The sequence below is a fragment of the Passer domesticus genome, chromosome 15, assembly GCF_036417665.1.
Source record: "Passer domesticus isolate bPasDom1 chromosome 15, bPasDom1.hap1, whole genome shotgun sequence".
Lineage (NCBI taxonomy): Eukaryota > Metazoa > Chordata > Aves > Passeriformes > Passeridae > Passer > Passer domesticus.
Genome location: NC_087488.1, coordinates 3,086,379 through 3,108,107, shown reverse-complemented (window position 1 = coordinate 3,108,107; position 21,729 = coordinate 3,086,379). Strand labels below are relative to the sequence as shown.

The following is a 21,729-nucleotide window of genomic DNA, read 5'->3' as shown; positions in this document are numbered from 1 at the left end:
CACAAATCAAACAGAAGCGAAGGATGACAAACTTGCAAAAACCCTTGATGTCCTCAACTCAGCACTTCAGCAGAACAATATGAGGCATCACAAAATGAGACTTCCAAAAGACTGTTATCGATGTGGAAAGCCTGGACATGTAGGGAAAGTCTGAGGACTTGGAGACTCCTCAGCACAGATCCACACCAAGCCTTCACATGATTCATTCCAATCCCACAGGAGCTGCCTAACCCAGCAGGAAAGATGGGGGCCCAAATGGCCCCACAGTCCACAGGCAGTGGGCTGCAGGACCCAAAGCATTCCTTGCCAATACACCTTTCTAGTCCACAAGCAAGAAAAGTCACCAGCCTGTTCTGGTAACCTGAGCATTGACTGCAATATGGGCTTTGCTCAATACAGATTGAGATGTGCTGCTTCTGCTGCCACACTGACCATCCAATGACAAATGCCCTCCAATGACAAATCCACACCACTCACACACAGGAGGCAGGAAAAGAATGTCTTCCCACAGGGTCCAAAGAAAAATCTGTGGTAGCAGATCCCCAACCACCTATCATCCTTTTTCCCTGGATCATTACCTCTGTGGATCTCCTGTACTCAGTTACCCACCTTCACCCCAGTGACTCGAGAGCCTAAGGCATTCCTCATCCAGGCCATCAGATCCTCAGCCTCCTTCTCTGTCAGACGTTCTCCAGCTGGCAGGGAAAGAGGGCACATCTGAGTGTGCATCTATAGTGTGCAATGGACAATGAGCTGAGTTTCTGCACTTCCATTTCACACTTTATTTATCAGTTCTCTTGTGGGAGTGGGAGTACAGCACCACTCAGCACACACCTACATATCCTCATGCCAGACTGTGCCATACCCAGAGAGGGCAGGGTCACGCCTTGCCAGGGGCTGCCTGCCTCTGTCTGGGCACCAGATGTATGCATGGGGTTCATGTATGAAATAAAAGTCATGGCAACTCCACACATGACATTCCATTGAACTTTGATCATGTGAGATGAATCCAGTCTGCAAAAACTCTGAGCTGCCTCAGACCATGAGAATGGGAGGGTGGAAGGCTCTTGCTCAGGAGCTGCAAGAGCAGGGGAGGAAGGTGTCCCCTCCCTGCTTGCTCAGGGTAGCAGGGCAGAGTGCAGCAGGAGGGGACAGGGGAGCCTCACAGTACCTGGGCGGCTCTCCTCAAACTTCTCTTCCTTGTAGTGATCAACAACAATGTCTGTCTCCACAGAGATCAGCTTCTTCTTGTCAAACTCCCGGAGGTGCAAGAGTGTCAGCTCATCAAACTGCTCATAGCAGAACAGCACCTGTGCCAACAAAGGGACAGCAACACCTTGTTTGGGATGTAACAGCATTCCCTCCTCCCCAAGGCAGCTCCGTACCAAACAGCAGGAACATCACAGAGGAAACTCACAGGTTCAACCCTACAGCGACTGTCACTCAGGGCCTGACATGAAAGCAGACCCTTGGAGGGATTTGTTACCACGGGTGGCAGGCCTGCAGCTGAGCAAGTCCTGCTGCCCAGGGAAAGTGAGAAGCAGCACTGACTCCGGTCCTGAGAGGGCCACCTGCCCCCAGAGGACAACTGTAACACAATTACAGCCCTGCACAGCAGCTCCAGGCTCCTGCTCTGGGGTCCAGCAAAGGTAGGAAACAGATATAAGAACCAAGTGTCTGTACAAGTACTAAATCACAGAATATGCTGAGTTGTAGGGGACCCATCAGGATCATTGTCCCAACTCTTGTCCCTGTGCAGCACACCCCAGCAAGCCCTGTGTCTGAGAGCATTGTCCAAATGCTTCTTGAACTCAGACAGGCTTGGTGCTGTGAGCACTTCCCTGGGGAGCCTGTCCCAGTGCCCAACATCTCTAGGTGAAAACTTTCTCCTGATACCCAACCTAAACCTCCCAGCTGAGCTCCAGCCATTCCCTTGGGTCCTGCCACTGGTCATGAGAGTGAAGAGATCAGCACCTGCCCCTCTGCTGGCCCTTGTGAGGATGTTGAAGACCACAGTGAGGTCTCTCCTCAGTCTCCTTTTCTCCAGCTGAATGAACCAAGTGCCCCCAGCCGCTCCTCATATGGCTTCTCCTCCATGCCCTTCACCATTTTCATGGCCCTCCTTTGGATATTCCTAACAGCTGAATGGTTTTTTTTAGTGTTTTAGTTAAGAGTGTGTGACAGGTCCCTCCTGGCCTCATGCCACAGAGCAGAGGCAGAGGAGGCCAGGAAAAGGCAGGGCTCTATCACAGGCCTCGCTGCCCTGCCCAGCTCTGAGAGCCAGCCCTGAGACCCAGCCCAACCACTGCTGCAGCAGCTCAGGGTGCTCCCCTGGCCGTGGCACCCCTGCTCACCCACCTCCATGTCCTTCTTCTTCATGGCCTCGAAGTAGGGCGAGTGCTCGGCCAGGTGCCGGTTGGGCGCACACAGGTAGTAGATGTTCCTGCTGCCGGCCTTCATGCGCGAGCCGTACTCGGCCAGGCCGGTCAGCTGCCCCGCGGGCAGCGCCGACGACTCGTAACGCAGCAGCTTGGCTATGTCCTCCTGCAAGAAACGTGCTCCTGTGGGCCCAGCTGGGTCACCGAGCTCCAGCCGACCCCTCCCAGCACCAAGGATTCCTGTGCCTCTTGGCAGCCCTGCAAAATGGCTCAGGGGATTCGGAATCCCTCCTTTCCTGCTCCACATATTAAAGGCAGAAAAGTGATTTAGAGAGGATGTAGGTCAAGCTCTCCTGGAAATGGCAATTAGGCAACAGGAGGGGAAGGCCCATCTTTATTGCCTGTTGTAGTTGACATTGCACCAGGGAGGGCTGACAACAGCATGATCCTGCAGGGTCTCAAAATAAATGGGAAGCAGCACCAGTCAGAAAGAGTGAAAGTTTAGGCACTAGAGAATCCATAGGTCCTTGGCAGACCCAGGTGGGCACGCAAGTTCCATGGGAAGTAGCAGTCTCTCTCATCCCAGCTCATGGCAATCTTTCCCATCAGCTGCAGTGTTTCAAGACTCCTCATACCTTGACATCCTGCTCTGCTATCGTGACAATCCCCTCTCTCATGAATACCCCGTACTCCTCAAAGAATTTGGCATATTTCTCAGGGTCCTTCTTGCTCTGGTCAATGAAGAACTTGATCAACCTCTTCTGCAAAACATCACGGAGCTTCCTGCAAGAGGAACAAGCCTTTTTAAAGACAACTGCTAGAGCCAGACAAGACATTTTAGGTGAATGTCTCTCTGTGCAGGGCTGTAGTGAGTCCACTGTCCCCTTTCCCTCATGGCTTTGTATCTTTTCCTTGGATCTCAGTCCAGAGATACTCTTGCTTACCTGATCAGGGCACTCTCCTGCAGAAGCTCCCTGCTGAGATTCAGGGGTATATCCTCACTGTCCACAACACCTGGAACACAAAGGAACCCTTGAGCAGTGATGCAAACACAAGTGCCAGGCTTAGGAGGGCAGCCCTTGCCTCATCCCTGTGGAAGCCATCGTCCATAACCTGCTATTCCTGGTCCCACACACACCTCTAAGGAAGCGCAGCCACTTGGGCAGGATGTCTGCAGCTTTGGTTTGGATGAGGATTTTGCGGCTGTAGAGAGCAACGCTGGAGCCCATTTCCCTGCTGATGTCAAACATGGATGGCTTCTGCAGGAAAACAGACAGGAGGTAACACCAGCACTGTGCAGGGTGCTCACATCACACTGTGGTCTTCCCTACAACACTGAACCCAACGAGAGCTGAAATCTTTGCTCTCTTCCTTGGGGACCCACCTGAGCCATCCCCCTGTTCCTGTCATGGCTCAGTCTCCCAGCTACCCTGCAGCCCCCGGCCCACTGCAGAGATAATCCTCCCTGCAGCTCCTTCCCCAAGGAGCTCTGCATTGCCCCTTCCAGAGCAGCTGGGCAGAGGTGCTGGGTTGCAGGCCAGCACACGCACCTGCTCGGGCACGTAGAAGATGCTGCGGATGTTGAGGGGAGCGTCGGCGCGGTAGTGCAGGACGTAGCGCGGCTTGTCGTAAGCCTGCGCTATGAAGCGGTAAAACTCCTCGTGCTGCCACTCACCGATGTCCTTGGGCTCCAGCATCCACAGAGCCTGTGCAGGAGCAGGGAGAACAGTTCCCATCAGCTCTGCGGCCTCCAGGGTGCCGGAGCAGGGAAATAGAACCTTTCAAACAGACTCTTCTGCCCAGCCTGGGAGCAGGATGTGGCTCAGGCACATTATCCATGAACAAACTACTGCCCCTCGTGTGGTCTCAGGCCACCCCTCAGAGGTAACTCTTGCCCTGCAACATGTATAGGGCAGCTTGTCTAGCCCAAAACAAAAGGGATTTGGCTAACCTCCTTTGCCTTGCACTTGCCAATGGCCATCCTGGGCAGATCCCACAGCTCAACTGACTGGCAGGACTGGTCAAGTTCTCAAGGCCTAACCAGCAAGCAAAGGAAAAGCAAAAGTTTTAGTGAGACTTTTGTAACCAACCTGCCTCTCTGATGGAGGTCACAGTCTCAGCTAAGAGCTTGTGAAGCAGCTCCTGCACTGTTTTCTGCTGATTTGTTCAGCAGCTTGGGAGCTGCTTTGTGAACCACTGCAGGGTCACTGCTCCAGCCGTGTTTCCCACATGAACACATGCACTGAAGCCATGAGCTCTAGCTTCCACCTGCTGCTGTTCTAACTCCCCCAGTGCTTTCTGAAGCACTCAGCCCATGCTCACAGCATGTTTCAGTTTCCAGTACCTGAGCAAAAGACTTGCATCCAACAAAGATGTGGGACTCAATGCAGAACTGTGTGTTCCCAGCTGGGTGAAGTCCATCTCAGTCACTGCCTCTCTTTGCCACTCAAGCCCAAATGAGTGACAGGAGTGATTTCTGGGGACAACACCAACATCCAGCCCACCCTCAGAGCCCAAGGGTTTCAGGTCCCTGGCAGCACTGAAATCCTTAAGGATTCCTCTGCCTCAGAGCCTTGTTCCACAGGTGGCTCCCCCTGATTTCCAGCACACACAAGTGTCCTGGAGGGTCTGCAGGATCACAGGTAGGATTATGGGCTCACTGGGAGCTAAGGTGCTCTACAGCAGCTGTGTTAGGGAAAGTGCTGCATTCTCAGGGGTCACTTGTATCTAACAGTTATCCCAGTTAAACCAGAGAAGCCCCCAGCTCCATGCTGTGAGCATTCAGGAGCTCATTGAGGAGAAACCCCACCAGGGAACCAGCTGTGGCTCTGTTTGCAGTGAACTGATGCTGATGTGTGAAAAAAACACAAAGCCAACATCCTGGATAAAGAAAAGGCATGAAGTGGGAGCATAATGAGAATAAAGCTGTTGCTGTAACCCAAGGGAAACCAGACTTTCTGATAAGAAGATAAAAGTCCATGACTCTATTAAGGGCATTTCAGCCCTCGCTCTACTACTGCTCTTCTCCAGGGAGCCTGTTCTATTGATTGTCAGGCAGAGAGAGCAAACAGCTGTCTGAAGCTATTTCTGGTTTTGTAATTTAAGGGGCACAGCTAGAAAGCCTTTGGAACAGAAACACTATTATGCAGGAATCCAAATAAATAATCAGTGACTAATAACACCAATTACAGAACCTTAGATAAATTAACATGGTAAAATGTTTAAATACAGTCTTGAAAGTCTGTGCAGTCAGTGCCACATTCCAGGAAACAAAAAAGCCACACACATGCTCTCTAACTGCTCTCTTAGGTGAGCAAGCTTTAAACAATCAGAAGAGGAGATGCTGGAGGAAAATGATTCATAGATTTCTGTTTTAAAGATAATTAATTTCTCCCAAGTGATGCCTGCAATTGGGCCAAGAACATCTGAGTAAAATGGATCTGGCTGCAGTATAATGCCAGTGGTCAGAAAATGCCAGCATCAAGAAGTGCTCAGCTAGGAGCTGGGAATAAATAACACTGTGAGCTGCTGAAAAAACCCCAACCACTCCCTGGCAGTGGCTGTTCCATGTAAAGGACAGGAAGAACTGCAGTGAGAGGTGTCAGCACACCAGCAACATGAGCAATCCCTACAGCACTAACACATCACATGGCTTGAACAGAATAAACATTATAAAGCACTGAAATAATAATTCAGGACAAGGGAAGGTACAGATCTTGCTGATCTCCAAGACTTTTCCACAATAAATGCACAGAAGCTGTTGCAGGTATGACTTCAGCTGGATTGTCTCCTTTTGTTCTAATTAACTGATCACTGCAAGGTCTGTGATATCCTGGACAATTCTGCCCTGATTTCCAGGGACAGCTTTATGCTGTTTCCTGTCTCCAGAGGAGCATTACAGTGGTTCATCTCCATGAGTGACCTGCCTGTGGCCTCCACCTCACCTGTAATGTGTTAATTCTTCTCCCATTGAGGTACAGGGGGAAGCTGATGAAGTTGCTGTATTTTGTCACCACCTCTGGAAGGGAAAGAAGACACAGAAGGGTCACCTTTGTGGAAACAACACAGCAGGAATTCCTCAGTAACAGCAGGTGAAAGGAGTTGCAGGAGAGGAAAAAAACCTGTAAATTCACCTCCCATCTGTGAGCACCAACAGACTCCACAGATCCCCAGGGGTAACAGCATTCCCCTCCTCTACTCACCCTTGACTCGGTCTTCATTTGCAAACTCTTTGCAGTCTTCTTTGAGGTGTATAATAATCTTAGTCCCAGCTCTGACCCCAGATGCTTCTGCAATCTCAAACATCCCTGAACTAGGATTAGAAACAAACACTGTGTCAGTTTGTGCCTCAGGTACACTCATGATATGACAGAAACTGTTCAACTAAGAGCATGCACAACTCTTCAAGGCCAAGAGGAAAAGGCAAAAAAGTCTTGAATGCCTGAATGCTCCTTGTGCCTCTGAGAAACCCCAAAAAGCATGTGGCTGTTTTCCCCACAGAGACTCCAGACCCAGCACACACTGCTCTGCAAAGACACTAGCTACTGAAAACCCAAACCAGTCTGGTGTCACGGTCTTCTCAAGAATTTAAATAATGTAGTAAATTCTGAGGAAATTTTAAGGAGATGCTGAGCTTGTCACCCTCAGAAGCTCCAATTTCAACATGTCCAGCAGCCCACAGCTTCCCCATCACAGATGTTTGCAACTTCAAGCAAAAAGCAAAGAATGAGCACACAGCTGTGAGCCACAGGGGGTGTGCCTGCAGACCCCAGTGCTGCACAAGCTCTGCTCTCTGTGGGTGCCTTGGGCCAAACCTCAGAGGATGATTAGAGCAAGGAGGTTCAGTTTGTCCCTGTGCTGTGGGCCCCTGGGCTGACTGCTGCCAGCAGGGATGGAACAGGAGAGGCAGGTACTCTGTCCACAGCATGCCTGCTCTGACAAACCAACTCTGCCCTTGCAGTTTCCACACTGGCACACTTGGCCATGCTTTGTTACTGTGTACAACCAGAGCAGGACCTGAACCAGTCAGCCAGGTCCTGAAAGAACACACAGGCCCTGTCTTTGCAGAGCTTTCAGGCCATGCCTGGTCTGGACACAGCCCCCCATGCTGCCACCCCACTCTGCAGCCTCACCCATCAGATGACCAGTGGTAGCCTGGGCTGCCTGGCTCTGCTGACTGGGAGAACACCTCCACTTTATCAGCCACCATGAAGGCTGAATAGAAACCCACTCCAAACTGGCCGATGATTTTACTGCTGGCTTCAGCTTGGCTCTGCAGAGCTTCTAGAAAAGCCTGCAGGAACAAAGGAGACAAAGCAGCACACAGTGACTTCAGGTATTGCTGGAGTTGTGATCAATGCCCAGCTGGGCTCCTCAGGCACTGCAGCCTGGCAGTCCAGCACCCTCACCCCATGCTCCTGCACCAGTGCTCTGAGGAAGGTTCCCAAGGAAAAGGGTTCCTGCACAGGGACTGCACCTCTGGAAAAGGGGAGCAGTGCTTAGAGCAGTAAAGGGAAAACAAGCAAGAGCTCGGTCAGTCAGGAGCAGGAAACCTTAAAATGGTGTCCAGAGATGAAAGAAAAACCAGGTACACATGTACAGTACCCTGCTGTGGGGACAGAGCTGCTGCTCCCCTGGACATGGGGCAAATGCCAAGTGGGTGGGTGCCCTCTGTCAGGATGGCTGGGCAGGAGGGTGTTTGGAGTGAGGGCAGTGGGTGCAGCAGTGCCACACACAGGGCCCATCTGCACTGCCTGGGCTCCCTGGGCCTCCCCAGCACAGCAGGGACCACTGAGAGCCAAAAGACTCAAAGGCAGGTTTCACCTTCCAAGAGGGGTGTAATTTCACAGCTGGGCTGAGGGCCAAGGGACAAAAGAGAATGAAAAATTACTGGGAGAACAAAAGTGGTTGTACCTGGAGAAGAGTTTTCTAAGGGAGGGAGAAAGATCCTTGTCCCAAGTTACCTTTGAGCCTGATCGAGCAATGGTACCAAGGTTAGAAATCAGCTCCTCCTGGGTCATCCCAATACCTGTGTCCTGAAAAGAAACAGCAACTGCAGCTCAAATATCAGCAGGGAATCATTGCTCCAGCAAACAGCACCCAAGCAACTTCTGCCTCCAACTGCCACTCTCTGCTTTCCCTCTGAGTAGTAAATCCAGCAGCAAACTTCCAGCTGTGACTCTATCTGCCCATGGCCAGACAGACTCAGAGGGCAGAGAGCTCCAGGGGCAGCCACAGCTCCCACAAACCACCAGAAAGCTCAGAGACCCTGGCCATTTCTCAAGGAAAGACAAAACCATGCCAGGACAGGCTGGATTCTACATCCCTTAAAAAGCACAGGATGGCAGTGCAGGAAGGAGATGCCAACCCAGCCACGGCCCCAGGGTGCCAGATGTCATGCACAGACACACCCTCCATGCCTGAGCTGCTCTGAGGGGGAGTTGAGGAGCAGAGAGAAGCAGCTTGTTTGCAGTCTGCAGATGTGGAACACTGGGAATCAGCAGCACAGCAGCAAAGCCCTTAACTCTCAGGTAATGCAGACCCTTGTCTGCAAGCAGCACATGAACTGATCTCCATCTGCTCTGCCTTTCCCCCTTCTTCTCCCCCTCACCCTGTGCTCCATGGTGTGAGTGTGGAGCTGTCAATGTCCAGGAGAGCTGGGTACTGCATTCCCATGGGAACAGCCTGACCTCAGCCAAAATACAATGCACCAGCCACACTTTGTGATGCTCTGCCCAAGCTTCAGAGGAACACAGCTCCTTGTCACCCCCAGGTTATTCCAGAATTGCACTGCTGCATGCAGATAAACATCTCCCTGCAGCTCACACATCTCAGGCAGCAGAGCCTGCAGCAGCACCACCCAGAAAAGGCTGCAGTAAGTCTCAAACCTGGCTGCAACTTCAATTTGCATGACATACCAAAGCAACAAAGGTAACAGCAAACCCCAGCTAGAAATGGCCACCCTCTCACACAGGACCCCAGCAGAAATCTTTCCCTTTCTGTTGTCCAGTGTGTTTTCAGACTTGCTCCACACACATTTTCCAGAGGAACAAAGGGCAGGCTACTGTCCTCCAGGATGCCACTCCCCAGAAAAAAGTGCCATTCCCCCTCCCAAATCCCAGCAGCTTCTCTACCCAACACAAGCATCCCAAGAACCCACTGTTACATGTTCTCTGAGCCACTCTCTGAGGTGAAAAGTGAGATGTGAGTCTCCTTCCCATGAGGGATTCAGCTCTACCTGAGCACCTGTGAGCATGGTTATCACAGCTGACAGCAGCTGGCACATCCAGAGTGGGCTCACACGTCCCCAGTGCCTTAGCAGGGGTGGGATTTGGTGTGCAGGGTCAGCAAAATCAGCTGCAACAGAGCTGGCAGCTGCTAGGTGGCTCGGAGGTGAGGTGCCAGAGTGTCCTCTGCCACCCATGGAGCATTTACTGGGCTTATTTCTACCCAAGTGAGTTAATGGCAGTATGGATTTCTTAATGCAGTGTTTAACAGCAGGGAAGGATTGAACTGCTCAGCTTGTGAGGTGCCATGTGGGTAAGACACTTTCCTGCCCCCCACGAGTCAGAGCACAGCAATCCCTTTCCCTTGGTGAAGTACAGTACAGCCAGTCAGCCCTCTTGGCTGAGCACAGGGATGATGCCCAGAAAGATCTCTCAAAGTGAGAGATCAAAAGCCAAGGAAAACAAACAGCGTATGGCAAAATCTCAGGAATCTGACATGGTCCCTTCCCCCAGGGAAGAAAAAGCCAGAAAGAACAGCTTTCAGCATCTGGTTCAGTTTTTCTTCATGCCAGACCCTGAACAGAACTCTGATCCACTTCTATTTATAGCACAGCATGTCATTCCCAAATTCCAATGTGTTAAAAAAAATACATCCTTACCCCATTAATTTATTAGCTATTGAATTCCTAATGCCCTGCCAGACTGACTGCAGAATGCTTAATGACAATTCCTGGAGACTGCTTTGATGAGGGTGAATCTCATGAACAAAGAAAGCAGGGCTCAAACAGCCGGGATGCTGACAGGGGGAGCAGAAAGTGGAGATTCTGGCAAAGCAGACACTCCCTACTGCAGGAAAACACCTGGGTGGATTAGGCTGAAGACACCATCAAGATTCAACCCACCCTTGCCATGTCCACATTTGCTGCAGCTGCCCTTTGGCTCCCTTCACCACATGGAGCTGCTCAGGGGAACGGGAATAAAGCAGCAGTGAGGAGAGATGGGAGCTGAGCTCTGCAGAGCAGGAACTCTGCACTCATGGGAAGCAGCTGGACCTGCCCATGAGCTCCCCACCTCAGGCTGGGCCCACACAAGTGCTGGCAGCTCCAGCTCCATGAAATCCAAGGAAGCAGCTGGTGGAACTTCTACTGCCCTTCTCACACCGCTCTGTGCTGCACCAGCTGCTCCTTGGCTGCTGGGCACCTTCACCAGGAACCACCATGGCAGCACCCAACCCCTGCAACCTCCTTCTACCAGCACCAAGCAGCCTTTGCTCCACCATCAGCACTACAACTTCTCTTCCCCTGCAAGAAAAGCTTTACCAGGCTCACCACAGCCACAGGAGAGCGATTTGTAACAGCACAAAGCAAATTGTACCTGGGGCTTCTCAAATTACAAAACGTGAGGGACATGCTCAGAGTTCCATGTGCCAAGTGTTTCTCTACAGCTTGGAGAGACCAAGACAGAGTTCAGTGCACTGGCCCTGAATGTTAATTACAGAAGATCTGCTGTTACCCAGCAGAACCACCACCTCCTCACCTGGGCGAATTTCTCCTCTGGTACTTGTCAGGGTGCAGAGTAAAAATCCTCCCCAAACCATCCTTTATAAAAGACAACAAAGAGGCTGCAGACCTTCAGACTATGAAGGGCTGGTGGCCACAAGTATTGAACTCAACTCAGTAACATTTACCCCGAAGAGACATCAGCTGAACTTTGTTTTTAGCACCTTTTTATGTGTGGAGACCTCCAAGGTACCAAAGCTGCTGCTGACCTGCACCTTTGTGCCTTCTGAGCCCTTTGTTCTAACCCTGTGGTGAGGGTGCTGGATGTTTGCAGAGCCCTGCTGTGTAAGATTAGTTTAGCTTTGCTCGTTACCTGAGTCCAATTTAAAGTATTGCAGAGCTTCCTTACACCTAACAACCCATTAAGCAGCCATTAACTGCTGCCCTGCCATGACTGCAGTGGAAGGAATGCTCCCAGTTAGAGGTACCTGGCTGAACTATTGTGTCTTTCACTTTGCTTCCTTGCAAAACAAACACTTGAAACATTTATTTCAGTGTAAAACCTCAACGGGGCATCAGATGAACACTGACTATATTATAAAGACATGCTGCTTTCACCAGTTGATAAAGTAATAAAATCCCAAAATGTCTGATTAGCAAATGTGCCCACTGTTATTTAAATACCTTGATTAAAGACTTCCAATTCACAAGACCAGGACAGCAGCTGCACTAGAGCAACGTTCTGGTTTAGAAACATTAAAGCATCTGCAGCAGCAGCAACCAGCAGATGAAAAAGCCAGAATAAAACTGATGCCTGTGAACACGAGGTAATCTTGGCCCAGTACATGGAAGTTGTCCAAAGCAGAGAGCCTGAGCTCTCCTTTGCAAAACCACAGGCTCAGCCTCCACCCATCCAGGTCTAAATATCCACTGTGCAGAAAAGCACTGCCTTTCATCCACTTTGAATTTCCCATTTTTATACAGGATATGCTCTGATCTGCCGTGAAGAGAACTAAAGGATTGTGCACTTCCTTCCTTGGGCCACAGGTTATTTGAGATGTGTTTATATTTCTGGGTCCTGGCCTTATTTGTTGAAGATGATGCAACCACTGGAAGCTGTAGCCCATCCCTGCAATCCATGGCACATTTCTGTAGGTTTAATTCCACTTAAGACTTGCTAAAGTACAGCCAGATTTACCCCTCTATCTCCACCTGTCCATCTCGTGCTCCCTCAAGCCCAAGTGACACACGGATGCTGCAGTGCAGGTCACCCTCTCTGCTGCAGCCTGATCCCACAGGGGAGGGGGACCTGCTCCCCACCTGCCCCAAGCTCTGTGGGACACAAGGGTGCATCTGCCCTGACCTTACAGCCCAAACAGCCCAACCCTGACTGCAGCCCCAGCACAGCCCAGTCCTTGTTACAGGCTGTGCCTGTAACTGGTGAGGCAGGAGAGATCTGCTCAGTGATACAGGGAGCTGTTGCAGGGAGGAGTGGTGCTTGCAGTCATTTTAACTCCTCCCAACACAGCAAACTGGTGATTTTGTGGCTGCACAGACACTGATTTTGGATGACGGCAAGAGAGAGATGAAAGCCCAACAAAGGGAACGGAGCAGCCCAAGCTCTGGCAGCGGCCACGCTGCTCTCCCGTGCTGGAACAGCAAGCACACTCCCTCCCCCAGCAGCAGCAGCCATCAGCTCTGTAAACATTTCAAACCATTTCCTCTAAACTCTCCTAGCCCTAAATTAAGCCTCAGCAAGGAGAAGGGCTGCAGCCTGAGCTCACACATCACCACCAGGCACAGCAGCATGGCACAAACTGCACAGCTCCAACAGCACCACAGCACAGCCAAGCTCCTGTCACCTGCCTGTCACCTCGTGCAGGTGCTGAAGGTGAGCTCTGTGCAAACAGAGCCTTGGGGTCTGTAAGAAGCTCTCTGTTCCCACCTCAAAGGGTCCAAAAGCACATTGGTAAAGCCTCAGCACGCGGAACTGCAGAGCTCTGCAGAGCTGTTCTCATTGGAAACACACCCCTCACATTTTCAAATGGATTTTCTTAACCACCCTGACCTTGCAGGCTGTGGCTGCTACAGATGGAGCTGTCCTAGAAACATGAGGCAGTTTCCAAAGGGATGGAGGAAATGGTGGAATTTGCTAAAACAACAGGACTTTGGTGAAGGAAGTGAGGTGGTGGAACTCAGTGAACACATCCCTCTTAGCAGATACTACACTGCAAGGCTTCGGTGAATATTCCTGAATGAGGACATCCATCAGAATCCTGAGTCTTGCTGTGCTTATGACTGGAATTCAGTCCTGGAGAGAGCAAGGAGAGCTGCAGTCACTGAACAGAGATGAGTGCAGTCCTATACCAGATCTACATAATCCCCCAGGAATGTGCCTGTAATGGCCATCACACGTTACAGACCTGCCTTTCCTCAGCTCAGTGAGACACACAGATGCTACAGGGCTTGGAAGAGGAGGGCAGAGATTCAGCAGATGCAGAGGCACAGAGCAGCATGGAGATCTGAGAAGGATCCAGGGGTCAGAGTGAGACAATGAGACCTTTCTAGGAATAATAAAGGGCTGACCATTGCTACAGGTCATGTATGAGGGACCTGCTGCCTCTTTTTTGGTAGGTTCTAGTGGGTACAGAAAACAAAACAGTGGCAAAAGGAAGATCCATCTCTGCCTCAATCACTGCAGCAAGCTTTCTTTCACCTTTGCATTCCTGAAAGGCAGAGAAATGTTCTGAATGACGCTTGTTCACAGTAATCATTATGTGCAGTTTGCTTCTTCAGGAAGTTATAAATAACCCCCTGACTGGAGGTAAGGAGCTTTGGGCACTCTGGACAAGGCAAAGCTATTAAAGAGATTGGAGCAGCGTTGTTCTCACTGCTCCCCACAGCCCAGGACTGCTGCAGTTTAAAGCTTCCTAGTTAAGACTCATTTAATGGCATTAGAGAGGCACTGGCAGCCAGGCAGGGGGTTATAAAAAGCCCAATCCTAACCCATCTAACTGGGATGGCTTCAGAGGCACCCTGCAAGGAGGGCAAGCAGCTCTCCAACCAAACTGCAAACAAGGGGAGAGCTTCCACAGGGACAGGGCATGGAGGTAACAATGTCTTGATGGAGTCAGATGCTTTGTGTCTATACAATCTCAAAAGGGAAAGATGAAAGGCAGCAATGACCCCCTGCCTGGGGCTAAGGGAAGGCTCCTTAAGCAACTGGTGTTACACAGGAGTCAGAAAACTGCAACAGTGTGACAGGAATAGCAAAGCCCTGCACCAGGCTTTGAGAATCTCTGCTTGGTGATTGTGTTGCCCACTGACAAGCACTAACTTCCCCATGGCAACTGCAGCACTTGTTCTGCAGAGGAACAGAAATATAAAATAACTGTGCAGCCTGCAACAGCCCCCTCTGCTTTTGTCCCACGTGAAAAATATCAGCCTGTGTGCTCTGTCTGTGCCACATCTCCCCTGGACCTGCCATGGTCACTCAGGGCTGCCTGCTTCATCCTCCTCCTCCTCCTCCTCTGCTCTCCTAGGAGTGTTCACAGCTCCGCTCATGGCCGACACAGCTCCGCAAGGAAAATGGCCAGTTTGTCTTTTTTACATTAGGAACTCTGCCAAGAAAACACCAAACCTGAGGCTCAGCCTCCCCCCCTGGACAAGAGCCACAAGCAAGATCAAAGTACAGAGAGAAAGCCCAACTCCACGTCCCTCCCCATGCTGAGGCCCACAGGTGACTGCTCTTACAGACTGTCACCCTCCCAGTCAGCATTTTGTCACCAGCAGGGACAACCAAAACCTGGGCACAGCTGAGTGCTGTGCTACTGCCCAAATCTACAGCCCCAACTGTGCCTGAGGGCAGAACCTCAGCAGAAGCTGGACTCAGCCTGTCCTGGAGCAGGAAGAGAGAGAGATAGGCAGGAATGGAAAGGTCTTCTCACCACCCTGGCATTTATTTCCCCTCGCCCAGGGGAGAGAGAAGGTCTGCAACCATATAACACCTCAGACTTAAGGAGGTGCATGAAAACCTCCCCAAAGGTCAGGAGGAAACCAGATTCACAACTTACCCATTAGTGAGAAACTCACACAACCTGGGAACCTGCACTAGGCAGGGGTGCTGGGAGAAAAGCCACTGGTACTTCCCAATAGGGAAAGAAGGAGCAGCAAATCTTCCCATGGCTACAAGTGGGGAGCAGATAGCATTACTGGTTTCTCATCAAATCCTGAGGTTACAGCCTCATGAACCAGAGCCCAGCTGAGGACAGAATATTTGGGCAGGCTTGGAGACTGTGCTGCTGCTCAGCTTCCAGTGTCTCTTCTCAGGACAAAGGCCAGTGACGAGAGCAGCAGGGAATAACACCGTGCTGTTAGCAGAGGGAACTACCTGGATGGTGATGGTGCCCTTTGCACTGTCTGTCTGCAGGTGGATCTCCAGCTCTGGCAAGGCCTTGGCCTCGCTCACCAGGCGGTGCCGCAGTTTCTCCAGCGCATCGCTGCCGTTGGAGATCAGCTCCCGGATGAACACCTGGGGAGGAGACACAGCTGACCCTGCAGCCTGGCCCTGCACAGCCCTCCCGACCCCTGGGAGATCACTGCCTTCACAAACTAATCCCCAGCTCCCCACGCTGTGCTTCCCCATTATCTGCCAGGAGAGCAGTTTGTCCAAACTCAGTGTGAAACTGCAGAGGCTCAAGGCTCAGAGTCACTCGGCTATACCTGCAAATTGTTTCAAAAAGACGTTTCCAAGGTGTCTTAAAAAACATCATTCAAGAAAGCCAGACATGAAAGCTCAGGACTCACTGGGAACTGAACAGTTATTCTCCCAGCTCAACCATTTGGGATGTATCCCTTGACAGAGGGGGGCTTTGCCAAGAGAAAATCTCCCAGCAAGTTGAGGGTGTCTTACCTCTTTCTCTGAGTACAGGGAACGGGCAACAATGTCCAGCAGTTTCTTTGTTTCAGCCTGGAACTCATGTTTAGAGGCTGCACCTGGAATAAAGGTTAGGGTTGGGGGTGTTCAGCTTGGAGAAGAGAAAGCTCAGTGAACATTTAGAGCCCCTTCCAGGCCTAAAGGGGCTCCAGCAGAGCTGGAGAAAGACTTTGGACAAGGGTCTGAAGTGACAGGACAAGGGGGAATGGCTTTACACTGCCAGAGGGCAGGGATAGATGGGATATTGAGAAGAAATTCTTCCCTGTGAAGGTGCTGAGGCCCTGGCACAGGGTGCCCAGAGCAGCTGTGGCTGCCCCTGGATCCCTGGAAGTGTCCAAGGCCAGGCTGGATGAACACATCTGTGCAGCCTCCCCTGCAGGTAAGGAACTGTGTCCAGGAAGAGAAACCTCCTCAGAAAAAAACTAAAACTACAAAACATCTCAGCTGAAAGACCATCCTTGGCCTTTTAAAAATAGCAAGAGGCATTAGAGGACTCCTTTCTCCTGCAAGAGCCATTAGAAAACTCTGAGAAAACAGGGAAAAGCCACAAGTCCCACATCACCTCTGCCATGCCCCGCAGGCAGGGACGTACATCCCCCAGGGATGGGGTGAAGCTGGAGTGTGGGCAGCCAGCACATCAACCCCACAGGGACTGCACAGCCTGGCACTCTCAACAGTACCTCCAGGAAAACCACAGAGGCACAGAGTTCAGATGTCATTTCTGTGCTGGAATAACTCATTGCTCAGACTGCTTTAGAGCACCTGTCCCCAAAGCTGTGCAAAGCAATGCATTCTAGCTAAAGGGCTGACACCAGGACTCTCACCACACCTCCATGATCCACAGCAATGACCTGGGCAGGCACAGAAAATTCTTTTCAGCCTATTCCAGTGCCTGTGGAGCCTCCACACATCCACATGACCATCAACTTCCTTGATGTCCTTGTTTCTCAGTGAAGGCCATGCTGACCTCCACGCCCACGTTTTGGGAAGTGAGGGTGCAACACAGATGGGAAGGATGTGGTGAGCAGCACCTGCACTTCCTCCAGAGGCAGCAGCACTGCTGAGGAAGGCTCACCTGCACCACACCTTGACCCAGGAGCACCCCAGGAGCAGCCCCACCAGACACGTGTGCCAGGCCCACCTTTCACGTTCTCTGTGTTGCTGATGATGGTGTGCAGGGGCTCCTCCTCCTTGCTCTCTGCTGTCTGTGTGCTGTACATCCTGACAGCAGCAATGCTGGAGGCAGGAGCATTGTGCTGGAGGCTCCAGCGGTGGAGAATTTGTCTCTGCAGACATGCTGCTCCTTTTGCTAAAGACACAAATGAAGATATTTCAATACACATCACAAGTCCAGCACCAACAGGAGCACTCCTCAGAGGTCCCACCTAGGTAATGCCATGAGAGCTACACTGTCTGAACAGCTCCCTCACAATCCAACACCCACCATTCCCCTCCAGAACTGCCTTCACTGCATAAAAAGGGCAAGCTGCTACTTTGGTTCTTCTGAATTAAAATTTTATCCAGAAGATGACAATTAGCAGCTTTCCCACTGAATTAATCAGGAAGAGGCAGTCTGCAGCATTCACTGCTGTTACCTGGCTAAGCTGAAGACAACTCTCACATTACTGCCTTTGAAAATATAAATTGGTGATAAATATTTGGCCTTTGACTGTCCAAGCACAGGGATTACACCCCCCAACAACGCTGGGTCCAGGGCAAGCAGCACATGCAGCAGCAGCAAGGCCACCAGTCACAAAATCAGTGGGGAAAATGAGACCAGTCAGGAAATGGCACAAGTCCCTCTAAGGTCAGGGATTCCCAATTCTTCTCTTTTCATTATGCCCAGGTGAACCCAAAAGTCTTCTCTCTGATGGGGGATGAATCAAAGCCAAACCTGGTCACAAAAAAACCACTGCAGCACCACAGATCTCTGTCCAAAGCCTGTTCCTTGGATTTCTGAATTGCCAGAGCAGAGGGTGAGGACCTGACCCTGCAGCTGCCCTGGGGAAGGCAGCTCTTGGCCTCCCCCAGTGCTACAATGAACATAAATGATCTGGGAAGCAGAGGAGGGACCAGGACAGCCTGGGCAGAGCCAGGAGAACATGGATAAGCAGCACAAGTGGCTGGAAGCAGTGACAAGCTCAGGTTTTCCTTACAGCTCACTCTGTGCCTGTTGGCTGATTCACCCAGCAAGGGAAGGAGGCAAACCCTACACCTGACATTTTCAAGGGGTCCTTTCTTCAGATGACTGGGTACAAAAACAGCCAAAGGCTGAACCAAACCCCATTAGTATGGTGAGAGTCCCAAAGCACATCTGTGACCTCCTTGGAAACAGCTTCCAAGGCCATCCCCTGGCCTCCAGGCCAGCTGACAGCTGAGGGAGCTCAGTCCCTCCTGAACCTTCCTCCACCTTGCCACAGCCCCGGAGTGAACCCTGCATTCCAGCCTTTTCACCAACATCCCTCATCCTCTCGCTCAGGCTCACTTCACACGTGCTCTGCAAACCTCCTGCCCCCCACAGCAGGTCCCACAGTCAGTGTGGTCATTAAGAACAGCTCTTGCTGCTCCTGACCACGATGCTGGGCTCTCACTTGCTCCAGACCAGGTGAACATGAACTCCTGAGCTTTTACAGCACTTCTGTGTCCTGCACCTCATCCTGAGCTGACAGAGGAGGCTGTCAGGCCTCATTCTTCCTCCTCCTCACAGAAAGCTTTGAATCAAGATCCACTTCTCCAGCCAGAAGCTTGAATGACTCCCCAGTCATTCTGCCCTTAAAGAAAAGAGCCCACAAATAGTTCCCAATGCATGTGAACACCTCCCACACACATAAGTGCTCTCTGCGTCACAAGCACTCTGCTGCACTATCACAGGACACCTTCTGGAACTGCCATTCCACTCCTGGCAAAGTGGAAACAGCCCTGGCTGAGGGGGGAGCAGCAGAGCACTCACTGTCCAGCCCCTCAAGCTTCAGAGGGGAAGGGCCTGCAGCTCAGGCCCTATATACATTTTATTTAGGTATTTGCATTTGTACTTATTTTATTCTGGTGCTGTAGGATACTGCACCATATGTAAGCACACACATCTCCCAAACAGCAGAAATAAGAGAGAGAATTTTCCTCCCTCTCTGATTCCAGGATCCAAAAAAGACACACATCAGCAGCAGCTTACAACCTTAAGTTAATTTCTATCATCAGACGTCCAGGCAGCAAAACCCCAGAGCCCCCCCACAGGTCACCCCCCAGCCTATGAACACCAGCTGACTCTAGAAGCTACAGCTACTTATAATTTTATTTCTGGCTATTTATGATTGTTGATGTATTCACATTTTTTGCCTCCCTCCCTCCAAAGCACAATAATAAATCACCACCCATCAATTCGGAAGTTCCTGTCGGATTTGTGCAATGTTTGGTCTTATCCTCCTTCATTAACAGCCTGTCCCATGGCAGGGAGGCACAGCTCATTAAATACAAGCTGCAGCACCTTCAGCCCATGTGCTCTGAGAGTCCTTGCCTGGAGCAAGGGAGCAGAAAAGGCTGCTGGCTATTCTGGGTGGAAAAGTACAATTATCAGCACACAAGAGCCATTGAGAAGCACCTGCTGAGGTAACAGGTTATGTGCTACTCATAACGAGCCTCAGAAACAAATTCCTCAGGCCAGGCAACAAAGAAGGAATGGCTCTTGCTCCAGATAAGCACTGTGATGTGTTGGGGCAAATCAGGGCTTTTGATATTGAGTTAATCAAATGTGGAGCTTCCCCACAGCCCACACCCCTCCCTGTTCCCATCACTGTGAGGGATGGAGGAACCCACACCACAGCCCAAATTCCACCTCTCTGTGATCCCTGCGTGCCACAGACCTGCCCCACACACTCACAGCAAGACCAGGACTCTCAGGGGCTCCTTTCAATGCAGACACCCCAGGGATGCCCCAGCCAGCCCCCCAGGAAACACAGCCCAGCCTCCTCTGGAAAACCCCTGCAGTGAGCAGAGCCCAGCACCAGGCACAGAATTATGGTGGGAAACCCTGCACAAAGCAGTTTGTGGCTCAAAACAAAAGAGAAGAATTTGGGTCAGCAGGAGCCCGGGGAAGCTTGTGCAGGAAAAAGCTCCAGCAGTTAACACTCCCAGCCCAGATCTCCTGACACAAAAGGGCTCCCAGATCCCCGAGAACGTGGGGAGAAGAGATTCCCTGAATGACCCACCCACACATCTCCTGAAAAGCTCTGCACAGCCCCAGCCTCTGAAAGGGTGAGAGCAAACCCTGCCAGCTGGCAGTGAGGGAAGGGAGGGCTGTCCCTGCAGCCTGGACCCAACCCAAAGGAGAACCCTGCCCCTCCCCGCACAGCTTCTGCTCACTGCTCTGCCCCGAGGGCCTGGGGGACAGCTTAAGGGATAAAACTGCTCTGCTGCAGTGTCCAACCCACCACAGGCAGCAGCTTTGTTCCCAGACATGGATGCTAACAAGCCTCTGGGGATTTCTGCGGAGGAAGAGCTGGGTCGCCCAGAAACACCCAAGTGGCACTGTGTGACACAATAAATCTGACAACCCGACCCTGACAGTGACCCTATTTGTCACACAATTTCCCCTGTCACATTTTCTCTCCATAACCTGCAGGGAAACCACAGACCACACCAGCAATATGCAGATCTGTCAGTCAGGGGCCACACAGGAGATAAGGAAACACAGCTCGGGCTGCTGGAGGAGACAGGCAGGGCACTCCTCACCGTGCTTTGGTTTGTGCCAGCTCACAGGCACATTCCAGCCTGGGAAAGGGAGCACCTCCCACAACTGAGGCCCCAGAGTTTGGATTTTCTCAGCACTCACTCCTGTCAGCTGTCTGAGGTGAAACGTCAGGTGCACCCCTGGGAAACACAAACCCTTCAGGCTCATCTGTAAATGGCCCTGGTAGCGACACGGCCAGGGAACAGCAACGCTGCTGCCTGCTGCTCTCATCCAGGGACTGCTCTGCTCCTTCTGCTCTCATGCAGGGACTGCTCTGTGCCTGCTGCTCTCAGGCAGGGACTGCTCTGTGCCTGCTGCTCTCAGGCAGGGACGGGGCTGTGCAGCCTGTGTGAGCTGGGGCGTGCACAGGCCATTGATGTGAATGTGCTGTGCAGCCCGTGTGAGCCAGCAGGGACCTCTGCACGTCCTGCACGCCTTGCACAGGCCAGGAGGGGAACTGGGAGCGCTGTACGAACCAGGACACAAACACGGCTGTGTTACACACCCCTACAGGAGCCAGGGCGCTGACCTCCCCATGCTGCCCGATGTGAGCGTGCTGCACGCCCCGCATGAGGCGGGACACGGCCCCGGAGCGGCTCTGCCCGCCACCAGCCCGCGCCATTCCCTACACAGCCCCACGAGCGCTGGGCGGCCTCGGGCCAGCTCGCCGGGCGCCCGTTCCGACCCTGCCGAGCGGCCCCCGCCGTGAGCGCTGCCCGCGGCACACGGGCCCTCCGCGCCTGCAGAGGACGCACACGGCCGAGCGCAACTCCGGGCAGGCGCGGCCGCCCCCTCAGCGCGGGGCCCCGCGCCCCTCACGCCGCCCGTGCCCCCTCACCTGCGGGCGGGCGCGGCCGGGGCGCGGTCCCGGAGCGCAGCAGGGCCGCGAGCAGACACCGCCACGGCCCGCCCCGCGCCGCCGCCATGCCGCCTGCCGCCGCGGCGCGCCGCGATGGCGTCACGGGGC

The 21,729-nt window shown here is 52.2% G+C and overlaps 1 protein-coding gene across 1 annotated transcript in view; it reads right to left on the bottom strand.

Moving 5' to 3' along the window:
• The window catches only part of TRAP1 (TNF receptor associated protein 1), a 23,558-nt gene extending 1,829 nt beyond the window's left edge, over positions 1 to 21,729 (bottom strand). Inside the window, exons 1-15 of the mRNA XM_064390320.1 lie at positions 21,601 to 21,729; positions 17,181 to 17,348; positions 16,016 to 16,098; positions 15,494 to 15,634; positions 8,342 to 8,413; positions 7,511 to 7,671; positions 6,581 to 6,690; positions 6,323 to 6,396; positions 3,929 to 4,084; positions 3,517 to 3,637; positions 3,323 to 3,392; positions 3,014 to 3,161; positions 2,359 to 2,544; positions 1,172 to 1,310; positions 610 to 695 (exon numbers count right to left, since the gene is read on the bottom strand). Of these exons, the coding sequence (XP_064246390.1) occupies positions 610 to 695; positions 1,172 to 1,310; positions 2,359 to 2,544; positions 3,014 to 3,161; positions 3,323 to 3,392; positions 3,517 to 3,637; positions 3,929 to 4,084; positions 6,323 to 6,396; positions 6,581 to 6,690; positions 7,511 to 7,671; positions 8,342 to 8,413; positions 15,494 to 15,634; positions 16,016 to 16,098; positions 17,181 to 17,348; positions 21,601 to 21,688 (1,803 nt within the window). The 5' untranslated portion in view covers positions 21,689 to 21,729. The remainder of the gene's footprint in view (positions 1 to 609; positions 696 to 1,171; positions 1,311 to 2,358; positions 2,545 to 3,013; positions 3,162 to 3,322; positions 3,393 to 3,516; positions 3,638 to 3,928; positions 4,085 to 6,322; positions 6,397 to 6,580; positions 6,691 to 7,510; positions 7,672 to 8,341; positions 8,414 to 15,493; positions 15,635 to 16,015; positions 16,099 to 17,180; positions 17,349 to 21,600) is intronic.